General features: G+C 40.6%; 1 protein-coding gene across 2 annotated transcripts in view; it reads right to left on the minus strand.

Moving 5' to 3' along the window:
- Plcb4 (phospholipase C beta 4) overlaps positions 1-19,620 on the minus strand; it is a 304,729-nt gene that overhangs the window by 7,271 nt on the left and 277,838 nt on the right. For both annotated transcript variants that reach the window (XM_035446711.1, XM_035446712.1), the window contains 4 exons: positions 11,575-11,690; positions 8,420-8,495; positions 6,577-6,752; positions 4,193-4,294 (listed from right to left, as the gene is read on the minus strand). In XM_035446711.1, coding sequence (XP_035302602.1) covers positions 4,193-4,294; positions 6,577-6,752; positions 8,420-8,495; positions 11,575-11,690 — 470 coding nt within the window. The remainder of the gene's footprint in view (positions 1-4,192; positions 4,295-6,576; positions 6,753-8,419; positions 8,496-11,574; positions 11,691-19,620) is intronic.

A 19,620-nucleotide genomic window follows, 5' to 3' on the forward strand; every position in this document is an offset into this window, starting at 1 on the left:
CTGTGTATAATTCACTCAGATTAACCAATACTAATGTTTCTTTGTGGTCTCCTACTTCTAAGATTTATTTATTTTGTCCATGTCGATGTGTATTTGACTGCATGAGTTTATTTGCACCAAGCATGTGCAGAAGCCCTCTGAGGACGAGAAAGGCATTGGACACTCTGGTACTGGAGTTACAGGCAGTTGTGAAGCTGGGAAGTGGGTGCTGGGAAGCAAACTGAGGTTCCCTGCAGGAACAGTAAGCACCCTTAGCCACAGAGCCATCTGTCCAGTCCCTGCTCTCCTATTTTTAAAGAAAAGAGAATGTTATATACAAAATTTAAACTTTTGCACTCCTTCAGATTCTATTTTCCCTTCTTCCTCTCCTTGGAGGAAGTCCTGGGGCTGGCATAGGCTGACTTAGCCATATTTAATATTTTTAACTATACATGGATATGCCCATGTGAAGTACATCTAAGTGTTCAAACTTTCCAGTGCATGAATCACCGGGAGGATCCATCACAGACAGACTGCTGTGCCCCAACCCAGAGTCAGACACAGAGGGGCTAAGGGGGCCTGGGCTTCAGCATTCCTAATGAGATACCACATAGCACTGATACATACTGCTGGCATGCTAACATCATGCTGTGTTTTTTTTAAGGACTTATCAGGGTATTTTCAGCTTCCTTCACAAACTCAAGCTCTCAGACATGCTTGCTGGTAGGATATGGACAACTTCATCTTTATCCCACAGCTCGGTGTTTAACCCTTATTTGTATTTTTGTATGCTGGAGCATGGGACTCTGCTTTCTCCATACAGCTACCCAACTCTGACTTGTCAGATACTGACAATGCCACCCCATGTTTGGTGCATCATGCTGTTTTAACTGTGTCCCTGATTCTGGGTGAGGTGCTTTTCATGACTACACAACATGCAAATGGGTGAACTTCTTCTAAAATAACCATGTCTTCTTAGGTTTTTCCATTTGTAGTAACTTCATGTGTGTTTTCCTTTCTCTTTTAAAATAATATTTATTCTTTAAAAATTTACACATGTATAGAATGTGAATTTCCTACTAACTTTCTCCAACATCCCCCAGTGCCCTTAACCACTCTTCCTCCAAACTCATGGATTCTTTTGTTATTATTAACATAAATAATAACTTCTAAATCCAATTAGTGCTGTTTGTATTCACATGGATTTGGGCTGCCCAGTGGGCACATGTATTTTTCTAAGAAATTCTTCACTCTATACATATTTTCAAATTTACCATTAGCATTATAGTAAATAAAAATTATTGGTCTCTACTTATTTTCAGTCCCCCCCCAAATATCACCAATTCATGCTTCTTCTCTCCTCTTGATCATTCCTGCTGACAGTTTAGTGAGTGGTCCCTTTGTTTTCACAATTGTTTTTAGATAAGCTATTACTTTTCTCTTTCTCTTGCTCCCCCCGCCCTTTACTACTCTGTGCATGTTGTTATTTATTTTGATCTGGAATCTTGGTATTCACTCTGGTTTCTACTTTTACACCTTCATCAAATGTTTATATCATTAATTTTGACATCTTTTAAGAAATACACATGCTTTTCAGGTAAAAGTCACTGTTCTTTCTGTCCGTGTCACACAGTGCTTGCATTTTCATTTTGTTATAAATACTGTCTCATTTCTGTTCAAAAGTCTTCTCTGACCCAAGAATAGAACAGCATTTCAGTTTCTATTGGTCTTGCTAAGTCCTATGATAAATGTTTAACTTCAGTCTTCAGCAGTATGATAAGAATGAAACCACAATCATATTCTTGAGCTACTTAAGGGGTAATTGACTTTTTGGCACAAAGGTTATTATTATTATTTTAGAAGCAGCTATTAGTGGATGCTTTAGAACCAGGTAATTATAGATGTAAAGTTTTTGTCTATATGTATACATCAAAATAAAGTCTTTTTTCTTTTGGAGACAGGGATTCTCTGTGTAGCTCCAGCTGTTCAAGAACTTGCTCCATAGACAAGCTGGCCTTGAACTCAGAGTTCCACCTGCCTCTGCCTCTTCCCCACAGTGTTGGGATTAAAGACATGCACCACCACACCCAACTGAAGACAATATTTTTAAAGCCTGGATAATGATGTTAGCAGCATCTTAGAGTTTCCAGTGATTTGAAAGCTGAGTATGGTGGTTGCTCTCCTTATCCCCCTCTGAGACAGGAGGATCTTAGTGAGCTCCAGGTTAGCCTCAGAAACATAAGATGCTGTATGGAAAACAAGAAAAGAAAATTTGAACTCAGCTGAACTTAAGTCTACTTTGTAACATATTTGATAAAATATAATAAAGGACTATTTAATAGCCCAGTCTTCATGTTGAATTTTATATTTCACTTTGTATAGCCCCAAAGAGTTCAAATTTAACAACACAGGCTAAAGCAATTCAAATTTAATTAGTATTTAGGATGTGTGGAATATTTAAGGCATTTGAGCTGTAGAAGATGTATTTCTATGTGTATAACACCTTTAGATAAAGTTCCTTATCTGATTAAGTGTCCAGAGACTGGTACCTCTGAGAAGTAAACAAGAGCCAGAGAGATGCTACAATATCACACTCCAAAGAACTGTTGGAACCAATGACTAATGATCTCCCTGGTAACTTCTTACTGGGAGGCACAAATGGCACTCCACAGTGATCAAGAAATATCTTGGCTAAATAGTTAAAAAAAAAACCAAAAAACCGAAAATTACCTGCAGGTCAAAATTACCGTGGAGGGCCAGTAAGATGGCTCAATGGATAAAAGAACATACAACCAAGTCTGACAACCTGAGTTTGGTCCCTGGGACCCACCAGAGAGAACTGATCTAATCTACAAATTGTTATGTGATCTCCACATGAACACCTTATAGAATTGTGAGTGATCCTATGTCTCTCTCTCTCTCTCTCTCTCTCTCTCTCTCTCTCTCTCTCTCTCTCTCTCTCTCTCTCTCTCTCACACACACACACACACACACACACACTACAAAATAAATTACTATGGGATTCCATTTTCCATTGGTGGGGTATTATGTTTAAATGTCATTTTACAAAACTTCACCATAAAAGATGTGTTCGTGGCAGGATGCTTTATATGTGTCATATTTGGATGTACTATTATCTAGCATCATTTAATAGCTGAAAAGAATAAAGCAACTGAGGCAGCTCTGCTCTAAGTATCAGCATGCAATGAGTATCCCAGAAGGCTGGGCAGCCAGAGCTGAAGCACAGAGACCCCACTCTTGTGCGGCAAGATCTTCTTGTTTATGGAGTGATGCATGAGTCTGAAATCCTAAACTCCTTTCCCGAGTCAGTCCCCAAGGACTAATCTGTATCCTGTGTTTTGTGGAACAGAAAACAGTCTTTTAGTGGGCCTGGTCTTCAGAGAGAAGGCCATATCTTACCAGCTATCATCATCTGTCCATGAGCAGGACCCTTGCTGTCCATGGCTGACCCAGTTCTGACCTGGTCTTTTGCCTGTGGAGCTGAAAGCTTCTGGACTCTCACAGATGGATCATGGGTAGTGAGGTGATTGTTACCTGTGTTCACTGGCAACATCCCGCTATGGGTAACACAGCTACTGATACTGCCTCAGGTTCCCTTTAACAGCCTTGGTGAAGGCTTGCATAGAGCATGTGGTACGGCAGCCTACTCAGGCTTTGTCCCACCCCACCTTATCGTCCAGTCTTTGAGGAAGTCTCCTTGCTCTGTAAGTCACATCCACCTACCTTCCGGCCTCAGTCTCTCCTTCCAGAAATCCCACCTAACCCACAGACACAGCAGGAAATCTATGTGGAGCTTTATAGATAATCCTGGTGTTGAAGGGTGCCAATCAAGGTGAGAAGAAGCCTTTCAGATATTCAGAACCATCGCATCTAGACTTGCTGACACCTGAGCCCGAGAGGGATTTGCAGGACAGTTTGTTTTGTGGAGTGCAGGAAGAACGCTACAGAATTACATCAAATGTTGTCGGGTTTTATAATATCTTGTGTGAATATAAATACAGTTTACCAGTGGCAGCTAGCAGGACAATATTGGAAACCACTGTACCATCGCAGTAATAATTTACATCCACAGTACTAACAGAACTCTTAGAACACACCATATATCTCAGATCCATGTTGCATTTACACAGTTAAATGTTGCTGACACTGTCCCAGGAAATCAGAGTGTCCCAATGAGCATTCTCACACTTACCTTTCCCGTTCTGCCTTATTCTTGATAGATTTATCTTGACTGATGGCTTTACTATTTTCCATAGAAATCTTAGCCTGATGGGCTCGCATCTCCTTGCTTTCCCTATGAAATAAAAATAAAAATAAATGAGTGGAGAGGCATATGACGGCGATTAAGAGTTCCACAAGGCTACAGTTGAAGGTTAATGAGTATACAGATGGAATTCTCCTGCTTGCATTGAGTGTATAGCAGTGTGAATGTTCTTTGTGTCCCACACCTTAAAAGGGTGCCTTTATGATATATAACATGGAAAACAAAAGACACAAAGACAATGCATAACAATAGGGCTAAATTCATATTCTTTTACATGACTGAGCTCATGGAGTTGTTTTGTACTTTGACAAAGGACAGAAGGAAGCCTAGCTCTGGAAGTATAGTGATGGCTGAGGAGAACAGTGCCACCTAGTGGAGATGTGTTGTGGCTGGTATATTTAAGTAAAGATGTATTTACTCAAAAAAAAAAAAAAAATACACAGATGTTCAACTCTGCCATGCACTGTTTGGGACCCAGTGAGATGGAAGAGACAGGATACTCTAACCATCACAAGTGACCTTCCTGCTGACCAACAGCCCATGGGAATGAAAGGGACTAAATAGTTCCAATTAAGGATAGGAAATACCAGACCTGCTTTTACAGCTGACTAATGACAGTATAAGTGCATGTTTGCATGTCAGACACATCTACTTTTGCATCACTCACATGTACAATAAAGGCATATAGTTTAAAATACTAAAATGAATGTGATTACAAATACTTTTAACTTAATAGTGCTCTCTCTCCTTAGGTCTTTGCCCAGAATGCACAGGCAAGGACGCTGGTTACTTAAGTCCAGTGGTTTACTCTACATCAAGAGGGATGAGCAAGGCTAAAATGGAGTTTTAGTCTGCCACTTTGTCTCCCATCAGCAGGACAATGAGAGAACCTCTGGACCCAAGGCAAACCCTCTCAGAATTTCCCATATGTTAGTAAAGTGACCTCTCCACACACCCACTCTCCCTTCCTTTCCTTCACTCATGAACACTTAAGACCAAATGTTGCTAATCACAAAGCAGAAAAGAAATGTTCCATCAGGCAGTGGAGAAAAAGAAAAACAAAACCCTTGTACTGCTGTTACTGTGAGGGATGCTCTGGACACAGACCTTTTTTTAAAGACTGGGTTTGTGGGATTTTTTAAAAATCTCTTTCTAAGCAATGAAAAATTATTTTTTATTTCTTTCAGGATAATTTAACTTAGAGGCTAATAATTTTTCTCTATGTGGTTATAAACATGATGATTAGAAAGTGCCTCATGCTGACACAATGAAATAAGGGGAGGTGCCCACAAGCTGGCATGTTAGCAGCACTCAAAGGGGGGAGGGGATGCAGCAGACAGAGACTTGCTGCATAGCACATATCTAACCAGAGGCACTCTTGAAGAAAAAAGACAAGACAACATCTCACCATGTGTAAGCAGACCAAGCACTCAGAATTCCATAGGGCACAGCACAAGTCTTGATGAGCCAGATCACGTGAGATGCCATTCGGTTGCCTCACTTAGGAATTGGAAGCTATGGCAAACCACTTTATTTTCTCATGGCAGGATGTCTCACCAAAAGGAACACTTGAAATTTTCCCATACAACTATATAATTTATGCAATTGCCATTTTAAAAAATGATCATTTTGCTTTATTGGTATAAAGGTTCTGTTTTATATTGTTCTGTGTATAAGCGCATACCCTGACTGTGGCATACAGTCAGTACTTAATGAAGAGCAAGCAAACAAGGATAAAAAGATGCAAGGAAAAGGCATACTCCTGTCAAGGGAGGGGTCTGGCTCAGCATAGGCAGTATTTTAAATGCAGTACGAACTTTGCTGACATGGGAATAGGCAAATAAACTGATAGGTCTTTGCTACCTTTTGATCAAGTCTGTCTCCCTAAAATGCAAAGTCCTAACAGCATACAGAAAGGAAGGAGGCCCTCTGGAATGCATTGCCACTGTGGGATGAGGGTCACCCTAGGAGCTCCTTCACCATGTCTTACCTTCCCACGAGAATTCAGGGTTTTTTTCACTTCCAGCCCCAATTTACTGTTGAGCCCCCAAAACACTTAGAGGAGGAAGACCATTTTTTAGTATGCATTACATGCAACTTGCGATCTGAGTTACCTTTATGTGATTGTAGAATATTCCTAACAGGTATAAGTCGTTGGCAGATGCTACTTCTTACAAATCAGTATGAGATACATCAAACTCATTTTTGCTTGTTTTGTACACACGCACACGCGGGAACACACATACATACACACACACACACACACACACACACACACACACACACACACACTGGGTGTCTGACGCTCCCACCTGTCATGAGAGAGCTTCAGCTGCTGGGTCTGCTGTTCATGAGCGTTGATGAGCAGCTTTCTCAGCAGCTCACACTGCTGGTTCAAGTGCAGATCCCGGATCTCTTGCTCCTCGGCACTATGAGTGTTGATCATTTCTGACCACTCCTTTGTGTGCTGTGCCACAATCTCTTTGACCTGTTTGGAGAAAATGGGATGGTGTCGCTGTCATCTGGAATCTCATGGGTCAGGTATGCACTGAAAACCCAGCACTATCCATGCAGGCCAACTCACAGTTTGTCCTGTGAATCAATAGACATGTACAACCCACAAAAATAATAACTTCTGGTCACTGTTTTACTGACGTGCATCTGTCACTCCGGCTGGTAAGTATTTTACATTGGCCTATTATTTTACTGCCTGTCTCATCCTCCAGGCTGTCTGGGTCTTGGTCAGTTCCAGAGATCTCATCATTTCACTTCTGTTAGGGCCACAGGTCTGAATAGAGAGTTGAGTGCTCCCTTATTCCTAGGTTATGGCTTGCTCTGTCACCATTAATAGACACTAGGGTAGAAAGTTCTCCACTGCTCAAGGCCACACTTGGTGCAACATGATTTTTCAGTTCTCTCGACAATGGTTAGAGGCTGTTTCTCCAAATCCTGAAATCTGTTTGACTCTGTGACTTGCTCTGACCAATGAGGCAATAGCAAATATGCCTAAAGCAGAGGTCTATGAGATCTTTCCCCTTTTCTATGCCTGGTGCTCTGTAAATGAGTCAGGACTGCCCTGGTGGAGGCTGAAGATCATGCAAGGAATACAACCATCCTGCAGGTGGCAGCCTGTTAGAGTACAAGTGAGGAGAGCAACCCTCAGCTAACTGTAGATGCTAGAATAAACCCCACAAAATCAGATCCATCCACCCATTTGGATATAGTCCGAATTTGTGACCCTCAGAATTATGATGTAATAAATAATAGTTGTTTGAAGGCATTACATTTTGGAAGCTTAGAACACAGCCAAAGCAAACTGATACCATGGCCAAGACTTCTATTCTATAAGAGAAACATATCTAAAACTCATGTCATAGTGCATAAAGCACTAATTCCCACATCCCAGCTAAAAGAAGACAGAGGGAACGGAAGATGGTGCACATTCCCAGTCATACAAAATATACAGCACAAAGGAGAACTCCATTTAGAACAGTGTGACTGGTCCATACATCTGTTAGAGCCATGGGGCTGGATGATAAAGCCTTACACAGCCACATGAGGCTTCTGTTTTGAGCGTGCGTTAATAGCTGAGAGCTTTAACAATTTTTTAATTTGAAATTTCTTATTATTGAAATAATGTTTGTGTTCTTCCAGAGTCTTAGCATTGAGGTTTCCAAAGGCTCACAACCTTACTTAAGGTCTCTCAACATCCTAGTTTCATTTGATTTGGGGACATTGCCAGTAGTTAGGCTCAACTCTTAAAATATCAATTTAATTTTTCTCACCCTAAAAGTCCTGGCAAAGATACAGTAAAAGGTAGCAAGTACTCAGCCCACAGTCTGGCTGCTTTGTGTCATGTTTGCTGTAACCTCCTTAGGGAAGTATATTCTGTATTTGCAGTGTTTTCTTCTAGGATCATCAAACAACATAAACATAATCAGTTTATTTCTATATGCAAGATAAAAAGATACTCCATGAAGTGGCTATTCTCAAAGACAGTAAAGCTGAGGCAAACACAAACCTCTGACTCCATCTTCCTAGTCCAGCTCCCCCTCTACTGTTTCTGACACCAGATCAATCCAGAATTGCCCTCTCTAAAATGAACTATAAAATATCCTCTTCAAGTCACTATGTAAAAAGTGGGTGTTTTCTTACCTTAGATTTGTGATCTGATGTCAGGGTCTGAATTTTAATTTCTGTTTCTTTTTTCATTTCAAGACAATTACTTCCCCTGAAAATGGAAACGTGAAAATGCATGCCAGAAATTAGATATCTTTCTGTTCCCTTGGGCCTCTGTGACAACACTTTCTGATGAAGACAATATAGCCATCAAATGTATGATGCCATGGCTCATTGGGCAGCTTCCGTTTTTCCAGGAATAGATTTATACCTTCGAAATATTATCTGCACCATGATTACTCAATTCAGCCACACACAGAAATACTTCAGACCTCGCAATTATTTCCTTGTGTATGTTCTGTTGTCAAGTTTCCATTTTGGTTCCTATTTTTCTTCAAGCTGTTATTTATTTATTTATTTCATAAAATATCATTAGAGATGAAAACAGCCTTGAAGTGCAATTCTAATTCCCTCATTTTGGTCATAAAGCCAGATTTTTGTCTTTTAAATTTGCCAGTGAGGAAGAAAATAGCATTTATTGGCATTACATGGCAGGGGAAGGCTGGTTTTTTATTTTCTTTTGAGTAGGAAATATATACCAGGCGACTGCCCAGATGCCATTACTGCTGATTCTGATGGTGGTATTTTCTTTTACACATTATTGCTGAACCAGAACAGGATCTGGGCTTCTGTCTTCAGCACATATGCTCTGGCTTACGACAGCCCAGCTCACAATGCTTCCTTTTATTAGCCAAATATCCTCTGAAAGCAACACTCTCCCCTGCAAGTAGGCTCTCTGCTCACACGACTGTTTCTCAATGACTGGTACTCAGTGTGTGTCTTCTCCAGTCTGTTATTCAGCAGACTGAAATGTTCCTCTGGCTTCGTTCCACACAAACTTTCACAGTAAATGCAATGATGGGTTTTATTCAGCATTCTCAACCAGCTGGCATAAGCTAAGGATCCCTGTAATATTAAGAAGTCACGACTGCATAATTATTCCCCTTTGAGCATTACTTATTCATTTTCTGCCCCTGTAGAAACATGTATTTTGACTTCTCCAACATTAGCTTTCTCTTTCTCTGTCTTCTCCATTCACCTTCTCCCTGCTGCCTTAAACAAACTGAAGGGAGCATCCTGTAGTCAGGCAGAAACACTTCAGTAAAGCTCCTTTTCCCCGTGACTCATTCCCTTCAGTTGGGCATGGAGAGTAGGGAAAACTTCACTGATGGTGGGAAAGAGGTCTGATTAACTCACACCATAAGCTGAAAATATCAAAACTGCAACATGCTTTTAATCCAGCCAACCTACTCAGTCTCCTGCAGAGGATCAACCCACTCCCCTCCACACCCCGTGTCATGTGGCTGACTGGGAGATGCAGACCAGAATCACAAAATTATTCCACCACCTACTAGAAACCCAGGCAAAGCCCAAACTCAGAATTGTGAGTTCACGTTCTCCTGGATGTGGGTAACTCCTGCACCACTGTGAAGCTGGGATGCATAACTCAGACCATCTTCCATCCAAGTCACCTGCACATGTTCTAGAGATGGATCCCATTATGGATATATCCAAACACATATAACCAAATTCCCCTTTGACCGACATTTTGGCAACCTGGAAACACAAAATCTAGGAAGCAACAGGCTGTGTAGATGAAAACATCTGATAACTGGCTGTAAAGAAGCTTTCATGAGTTTCTCAGGTCTTTTATTTCAAGTACTGAGAAAATTCTCTCTGCAGAGAGAATCTGACAGAGGCAGATCTGCATCTGTCAGCAAGGGCTCAGAAAGAAACCTACAGGCAGGCTCCTTCAGTCTCCTTCAACTAGGGTGTAACAAAAACAATCCGGGTCCAGAGCTTAGTTTTCTAGGTAAATCTTGACTGAATGTTAATGAGAAAAAAATGAAGAAAACTAGAAAGACATTTATTTCCTCCTTTCCTCTCACACCGTGGAAGGCTACAAAACCTCAGTAGAGACTCAAAACATTAAAAAAAAAATCATAAAATCCACCACAGGAGAAAAAAACGGGGCCTGAAATGATGTCTAAAATAAATAGGATATATATGTACACACGTATATGTATACATGTATATATGTGTATACATGTGTGTATATGATGTGTAGTCTTGATGGTACTGCCCCAACTTTTTACTATAAAAGGGGTAAACACTGACAAGACTCACGGATGGATATCTGCTAGGCACATCCTTAACCAAGTTAACCAGGTCAGCAGTGCCATTTATCACCAAGAGGAAAGCTGCAGTGCCATTTATGAGGCATCATCACCAAGAGGAAAGCTGCACTTTGGGGTATGTCTTTCAAAGACACACAACCTCCCTCTTCTTCCTCTACCTATGAGGAAATTTGAAGCCAGATAGAGAGATGTTCTATGAAGTAACTGAGCAGTAGTGTTACAAAATGAAAAGCCCAGGAAAGATGGGAGAGACAGGATCCATCAGAGTAAGGAGACAGAAAGTAAGTGCAGTGTGCAATTCCAGAGAGGATGCCAGCAAGAAAGGCGGTAAACGGGTCAAAGTATTGCTGTTTAATCAATGAAACTGCACCAGTGTCAACTTTTTTCCTGACTATTATACTGCAGTAAGAAAGGATTTTTAATATTATCCAACAGACAAGATACATGCATTACACGTACATGTTTCCAGATCCCCATTGTGTGCTTAAAACCACAGATATACAGAACTGTAGTATATTTTCCCTATGAACGGACAGATGCCAATGTTAACTGCATACATTAGGCACAGTGAAATAATATGCTGTTATGGAAATCATTTTTGAAGTGTGGTGAATTGCAGTTAACACTTATTTTTTGCAGCCTTTAAAAATGATTCATAAAACAAAACGTTATAACCAGTTGTCAGAGTGGAAGAGATGATTTTAAAATTAGTTACAGCTAAATCTTTTTTTTTTAAATCAGAACTAACTACCATGAAATAATGGTTTTAGGAACTCAGCTGAAACCATCTTTAAACCATGACTAAGGTGACTGATGTCACACCCCACTGTGACGACACAGGCATGGAAATGAATGGACCTCTTATTTTCTAGGAGTAATTTTCAGTGATGAAACGGCACTGACACTAAATTCTTCTATGGTCTCAGGCAGCAGAGCTGTGCAAAGTCACCCTGTTACAGGCAGGAAGGTTCAGAAGTTAACCAGCCATCTTACCCTTTCTTCTTCATTGCCTTCTCCAGGATTTTCTCATGAGTTGACTTCTCTTTGTCGTACTGGGCCACGATTTTGTCAACTTGTGTGCAGTGTAACTTCTGCATGGTACTGTGTTCCTGCGCAGAAAGATTTTGCAGATATGAGCTGGAGTTCAACTGAAGCTTACAGCATCAGTGTGGCCTTGTTTTCATCAGCTCCCCCCGAGTGTTTGGGAAGCCAGTTAGTAATGCAGTCTGAGAACCAGGCAGACTTCTGGTCCCCACCCAACACTAGTTTTCTACTCAAGAGTACCCCTCAAAGGGGAGTTCCCAGACTTAGTCTGATGAAGACACCACTTCAAAAGGGAGCACCCCATAATACAGTGCTGAAAAAATCTGAGTAGCAGCAGCCGCCTGAACTGGGACAGTGTGGAGAAGTAGGCTATGGTGTGCCATCAAGCCCTCCAGTCACCTAACAGAGGTAAAGTTTTGAACATCATGGCTCATCATGAATTGCAACGGCTGAGTTTAGAAGCAACCTTCAAGGTATCAGTTGTGCTGCTTGCAAAGCAAAGAACAAATTTTTCACTGGTAAGTTTACTAAAATGCTAGACCTTTTCAGGTACTTTATTTGACTCATTTGAGGTTGGTACCACAGCCTCAGGTCTATAGCTGCAGTTCCAGCTCCCCACAAGCTATTTAAAGCAAGGACTGAGCTGGAGAGGAAAAGTGGGAAATTCACATTAAGGTGTTACGGTTTTCCTCTGGAGAACACTGTGCCTCACACTCTGGAGGTGTAGATACCAAGTCTCTTGACCTTGGACAGGAATTAAGTGCACTTTTCTGACCATATAGACAAGACCAATTCCTCTTCTTTCTTAATGGCTGAGGGCATCTGAATTCTCATGCTTTTATCATGTTACTAGTCATACTTCTCTAACCTGGGATTTCAAACATTATCTTTTAAGAATGGGACCAACATGGACAACTGAAAAACATTTTTGTCTCTTAATGAAAGTGACCCTAGATTTGAACTTACATGCTAGGTAGGATTGCTATTTTCTTTACTTTTTTGTGTCTAGTCTGATGGGTTTTTAAGAACCATGGCCCTATTTTCCACTTCAAATTGAAAAAGTGGTTCAAATCCGGAGACAGTTAGGAGCCTAATTACCAGCTGCATTCCGAGCACAATTGACCATAAACAGGCAAGGGTTGTTCCAATGATCATTAACCCTGTCTTCCCTGTCTTTTTTTTTTTTTTTTTTTTTTTTTTTTTGTCTCAGTATCCTACCACTGTATCACAGACCTGTTTCAAGGGCTTTCTTTTATAAATGGCAGATTCTCACGTTCACACTCTTATTTGTTGTTTCACCTTGTGGCTAACCTTCATGTCTGGAAATGTACATAGATGAGATAAGACACTTGTTTAACATGCATTTCCATGTTCAATAAGTTGTGTAGGTGCTGTCTTCAGCAATATGGCTTTGCTGTCAGTTTGTAGAGAGCAACCTACAGTCTTGAAAGCAGCCTTGGCTTGGCAGGGGGGTCATTCCCATGGGACTCCTTTGAACAATAACTCAATTAGATGTAACCAATTCCTGGTTCTGGAAGCTTCATTTGGTGACTGACAACAGATGGCCAGTTTGGGCTCGGTCCCTCCATTGTTTGGTGATTTCCTTTAGACTGCCTCCATATATCTATATATTTTAATATGTACACATTTTAGGAAGCTTCTACTGTAATAGGTTTCTATACTATCCCTCAGATGACCTTTAATTTTAGATGTCTCTCCTCATATTCCTTCCCTCATCCTCCTCCTTCCTTTTCTTTCCTACTGGACCCTCCCCCCATCCATAACTGCCTATTGCATTTCCGTTTCCGAGGGAGATCTGCATGCCTCTCCCCCTAGTTCCTTATTTGATTCCTAACTTCTGTGGCTGCATATTGTAGCCTGCTTACTGATGACTTTACAGCTAATGTCTACACATAAGTGAATAAATACCATATTTGTCTTTTTGCATCTCGGTTAATTTTCTCATGGTGATTTTTTTTTCTAGCTTCATCCATTTACTTGTGAATTTCACGATTTTCTTTGTTTGTTTGGGTTTAGTTTTTAACTGCTGAGTAATATTATACTGTGCCTACAGAGAGCCTTCACCCTTACATGCTACTGGCTTTGGTACAGGAAGATACTCTAAACACTACCAAAGGAGAAATGGAAACACACACTCAGTGCTGGGAGGCCCTGCTGGTTGGAGGTTGCAGTCTACTGTGGCCTGGCAGCTCTCTCCAAGTTGGGCAACATGGAGGACTCCCCTATCCCCCATACCCTGGAGGAAGGCACCTTGTTCTCTACCTGACTTTATTTGAAGATTGTCTCTAGGCACAGTTGCCTGACTTACCTCTAGTATAACCTTCAACACAGTTCCCTGTGGAAGCTTTCTCCCTACTGCTCAAATGGTAATGAGACATTGTGCCAGGAGATTTCAATAGGACCTTGCTTCCACAGATGATAACTAAGACTTGTACTAGGAGCCTTATGATAGAGGACATAATCAGATATTAATCAAAGGGGGATGGAAGACACCAAGGAAATACGGCCTTCTAACTCAACAGGATTGACCCACATATAACTCACAGAGACTGAGGCAGTATTCACAGGGCCTTCACTGTCCTTTAGGTATATATTATAGCTTTCAGTTTAGTGTTTTTATGGGATTCGTAAGCCTGTGACAAATGGGTCTCTGTGTCTATATCTATTTCTTGTGTCTTTCCTTAAGCTCTTTTCCATCTGTGTTAGTTCTTTCCAATGTGTTAGTTTTGTATTATCTTATTATATTTTATTACTATCCCATAGAAGCCTCTTGGTTTCCTAATGAGAGACAGAAAGGAAATCAATCAGAATGGGATTTGAGGTGAGGAGGAACTTGAAGGAGAGGAAGGAAGGAAAACCATAATCAGGATATATTATGTGAGAAAAACTCTATTTCAATAAAAGAGGGAAAAAGAAAAAATGGCCATGAATGAAGAAAAATGCATTTCCACACCTTGCTTGGAGACTTCAACTAAGTCTCAGCTGGCACAAGACAACACATTTTTGTGAAGCCTTAGAATTCCAGTCCAACAATTCTATGCTGAAAAATTGTTCTGAAGAAAGAGAGATATTTTGCCTTGACAGTCTCCATTATTCTAAAACCCTGTTCCTCAGACCATGCAGAAGATGAGGTATGGAAATAAAAGCCAGCCTGTGGAAATCTGGAGGTGGATGGGTAAAATAGCTAAGACCCTGCATTTTCAAGTCAGATTGAATTTAGGTCCCATCCTGGCTCTACCATTTAAATGCCCAGTGATTTTGTCAATCTGAGCCCTCTATGAGGAGATAATGCCATCTTTTCAGTAGCTGGGTGAGTATTTGCAATCATGGTCACAGTCATATCTCTCTATTCAACCCTGCTACTTGTCCAATGGGGGAGTCTTCATCTCTTAATGTGGAACAGAACTGAGAACTTTATTTGGTCAAGTAATTGAGGAGAAAGTGATGGAGTGATAGGTCTGAGCCAGAAGTCCTAGGAGCCTGGCATGTTCTGCTTGGTCTTAAGGACTTCTGTCATTTGAACAGGTCCAGACTGGCATGTAAGATGAACAGCTATATTACAGAAAGTAGTGCAGGAGGGGTTTTCCAAGCCAGCCAGGTCCCTAACTGTCCACTGCTTCCTACACTGGCCGTGGTAGAATATGAGAGAGAGAGTCCAGGAAGAGATCAGGGGAAGTTTCCAGATGAAGTCAGTCCAAATGGCCCACAAACCTGTAAGCTAAACAGATGGCTTGTCAATATATTTCAGGATGGCTTGTTACCAAGGAAAAGATAACTAGTAAGCTAATATAATCATAGTGCTCCCTTACATACTAACAGAAAGATATCTAATAAATGTTTATATACTCCTAGTTTTGGTTAGCCCACCTACTACCCTCTTCTCTCCCCCATCTCCCCACTCACATGTCTGCTTAATCCTATAACCCTTAACTATCCCCTTCTTTCATATCACATGTAGTACTATGCTATTCCTCCAATTATATTTTAATTGGGTTATGAGATAATAGGCTTCACCTGAGTTTTAACTTATTAGTAAGCTAATTTTAAAATATACCTTTTAAAAATAGTTCAAACGCAATTTCCTTGCATTGGTGGATAACACCATTCCCAGGAGACACGACTTATTAAATAATAATCTCGTTGTAAGCATGATGTACCTCCCTAAGAGTTATTGGCCATGGAGTCCTCAGACATGTCTAGTACAACACAGATGGCTGCCATTGTCCTTGGTTACCAATTATAATTACACAATAAGACTCTGTTGCTAAAGATATCACACATTTTGGTTGTCTATGGGGCATACAGAAATTAATCTCAAATTGATTGGGGAACTTCTTCCCTGTTGGGCAGCTTTCATATTGCCAGAAAGTGCTATGTAGGCTGGTGGGAGATAATAGACATTCCACAGCTTACCCAGTGTTGGGCCATGCATGACACAATATCAATCTGCTAGACAAGATGTGTCTCTTGGCACAATACTGGCATGACTGTTAAAGGGTAGTTAGCCACTTTCTGATTGGATTTGAGGCCTGCTCCACGAGGAGGAAGTTTATCCTGGTCCTATAATCCTAGTCAAAGGGTCAGGGCTTAGGAGATCATAGGCCCCAGAATAGATCCTGCTATTGTCATTTTGTTAAATGGTCACCTTGCCAAATTGTCTTCTATACATTCTATGTACTCTCAACCAGGATCAGAAAGAGTGAGCAGCACTATCAGTGGGCAGCATTCCATGCAGGCTCCTAATTGGTCCAAGGGCTGAAAAGAGAATGAGCACCTGGATTTAGATAGGGTGCATCTTTAACAACTCTTGACTTCTTGTAAAAATAGGGCAAGGAAATAATGTAAGGATGTGGAAGAATGTTGTAAAATGCTATTTTCCGGGTATAACACTGTCATCACTTTCGTGAACTCATAGCAGCTGTGGTTACCTACAAAAGACCTGCACCATGATCAAGCCATTCAGAATTTTAGCACAGATGGAGGAGGTGCTTATCCTGGCTTCACCATTTGATGGGGGATGTACTTCTGTATGCTGTGAATATATGTTTCTCTTATTGGTTGGTGAATAAATGCTGACTGGTTAGTAGCCAGGCAGGAAGTATAGGCAGGGCTACCAGACTAGGAAAATGCTTGGGAGAGGAAGGCAGAGAGGAGCTGCCAGGGAGATGCCACTTAGCTTCCAAAGGAGTAGCAATGCTGGAGCATTACAGGTAAGCCACAGCCTCATGGTGGCAATACCTAGTTTAGAAATGAGTTAATAATTAAGAGAAGTAGACAATAATAAGCTTGAGTCATTGGCCAAACATTTTATAATTAGTATAAGCCTTTGTGTATATTTGGGACTAAACGTTTGTGGGACTAGGCAGAACAGAAACTTCTGTCTACAACCCCTTACTGAGGAGCTATTGGAAATTGATAGCATCATTCTTTTTGAGGTCCTCCCATTGGTAGATTTTCCATGTTCCAGTGGATGAACCCACACCCAAGAACATATTAGCTACATTGCAATAATAGATTTAGTGGGTTATTAAAAAAAAGACAAGAAGCTGGATGATGGATACATTGGGAGAACTGGAGCGGATAGGATTAAATATCATATTTCATTGTATGAATGTATGAAATTCTCAAGAATAAAGGAAATTTACTTTTTAAAAGAATGAATGTTTAAGTAAACATATGTATTGGCTAGTCATTTCCATTTAAAATGTTTTTCAGATACAAAAATTGGTGACAGTTAAATAAAGTCAAATGAGACAAAGTACTAATGTCCCCAAGGAAAAGGAATTTGTTACATGCTCTCTCTGTGCTTCCTTAGTTTTCATTTGCCCATGTTAAAGACAAGCCTGTTTGCAGACTCAGCCCAAGTATATGCACACAAGTAAACACTCATATGTTCTTTATCTGAGAAGCTGACTGAGATAAGAGTGAAGAAATATTAATTATTATAGATAAAATTTATAGAGTGTCTATAAAAAAGAGGTTTCATTTTTAGAAAGTAATTCTTTGCAAAGTACTTGAAACAATGTAAATAGTCCAGAAATATTCTTTATAAAATTAGACAGTGTGATGAGTAGTAAAAGGTATGTAAGTAGCACATGCCTAGTTACATTCCCCTCAGCAAGGAACACTCTCTAAATTTCAGTTTATTCATGTCTAAACCGTGGAGAGTATTATTTAGGTTTGGGGTAATGCAAAGTGGCACTGCATAAATGTTAGTCTCATTTATCAACTAGCTCTATATAAGATCCCCAAATTCAGGCTTCATAAATATAATGCAGGCTGAACAGCCTTCTCTCATATAATGTGAGAGAAGGAATTCATTCATAAGCTTCTAATGCACAGTATGACTTCAACTTCTGAAGTGTAAGAGAGCATGAAAAAGAAGCAGAAAAATGCAGTTGACTGCTTAGAAAGGCTCCCTGAAAGGCAGGCATAAAGTGGAAAACATTTTACCGTACTTTAACTGTTACTTATTCCAGAGAATTCTGAAGGCTAATGTTTCCTCCAAAAAACACGTACACTATCTAGCTACTATGGAAATCTACACAAAGATAGTAGGATTTAAGAAGAAAATCTGTTTACTGCAGAAGAGGAGAGGTGGGGGGTAGGATTACAGGAGTCAGAGGGGTCATTGACATCACAAGAAAACCCACAGAATCAACTAACCTGGGCTCATAGGAGCTCACAGAGACTGAACCAACAACCAGGGAGCTGCATGGGATTGACCTAAGCCCTCTGCATATATGTTACAGTTGTGTAGCTTGACCTTCTTGTGGGACTCCTAACAGTGGGAACAGGGGCTGTCATTAACTTTTGCTGGCCTTTGGGAACCTATTCCTCATATTGGGTTGCCTTGCTCAGCCTTAACACAAGGCAAGGTGAGGTGCTTAGTTTTACTGCAACTTGATATGCCATGCTTTGCTGATATTCATGGGAGACCTGCCCTGTTCTGAATAGAAACAGAGGAGGAGTGGAATGGGGAGTGGGGGCAGGGAAGAGATGGGGAGGATGGGAGAGGTACTAGAGGAGAGAGGGGAAACTATGGTGGGGATTTAAAATAAACAAATTAAAATAAAAAGAAAACCTTTCTTTTCACCTTATTATAATGTAGGGGCTTTAAGAATCTTCAAGTTACTTTCTGCAAGGGAAGGTAACTTGGATTTATCCAGCCATATGGGATCTAGTGGTCAGTAACTGAAATGAATGTGCTCCTGTCAACTAGGGAGGAAAAAAAATATAGAATGAACCCAGGGCATGCTGAAGGGGAAGCTGGACAGTTTGTTTTATTTTGTTTTCTGATAGAAACAATTTCACAAACAAGCACTTTACATCCTTTGCCTTTTTTCTCATCAAGCAGACAGGGAATCAACACTCCTGCATTTAGGGAGTAGATCATGTTTCATGAATTAAGAAAACCCCTATCAGGAAAGAAAGAAAGAAAGAAAGAAAGAAAGAAAGAAAGAAAGAAAGAAAGAAAGAAAGAAAGAAAGAAAGAGAAGGAAGGGGAAGGAAGGAAGGAAAGGAAGGAAGGAAGGAAGGAAGGAAGGAAGGAAGGAAGGAAGGAAGGAAAACCCTTATCATCTCATGTGTTGTCACTGTGTTTGTCCCAAGGAAGGGAGCTTTACTTACTTACTGAAGCATCTAATTCACTACATGACTAATACAAGAATATCAGGCCTGGACTCAGATGGCTTGGGTTCAATTACCAGCCCTGCTGGTCCCCAACTCTGGGACATTGATTAAAGGTCTTGATTTAACTGGTCCTTGGTTTCCTTGTGTGCAAAACAGCTACTTGAGAGGAACTTCCTTCCAGGGAGAGACAATGCAAATGAGCGCTGAGCTGGAAGAACTTTTAGCTGCTGCTCTCTCTGCTGTTATTTTCACCCACAGTGGATTTCCTGTTTGCATGTTAAAGAGTTGCTGAATGACCTAAGAGGATTTATGTTTCTGACTGACACAGTGGCCATCAAGACA

Source organism: Cricetulus griseus, chromosome 6, assembly GCF_003668045.3.
Source record: "Cricetulus griseus strain 17A/GY chromosome 6, alternate assembly CriGri-PICRH-1.0, whole genome shotgun sequence".
Taxonomy (NCBI): domain Eukaryota; kingdom Metazoa; phylum Chordata; class Mammalia; order Rodentia; family Cricetidae; genus Cricetulus; species Cricetulus griseus.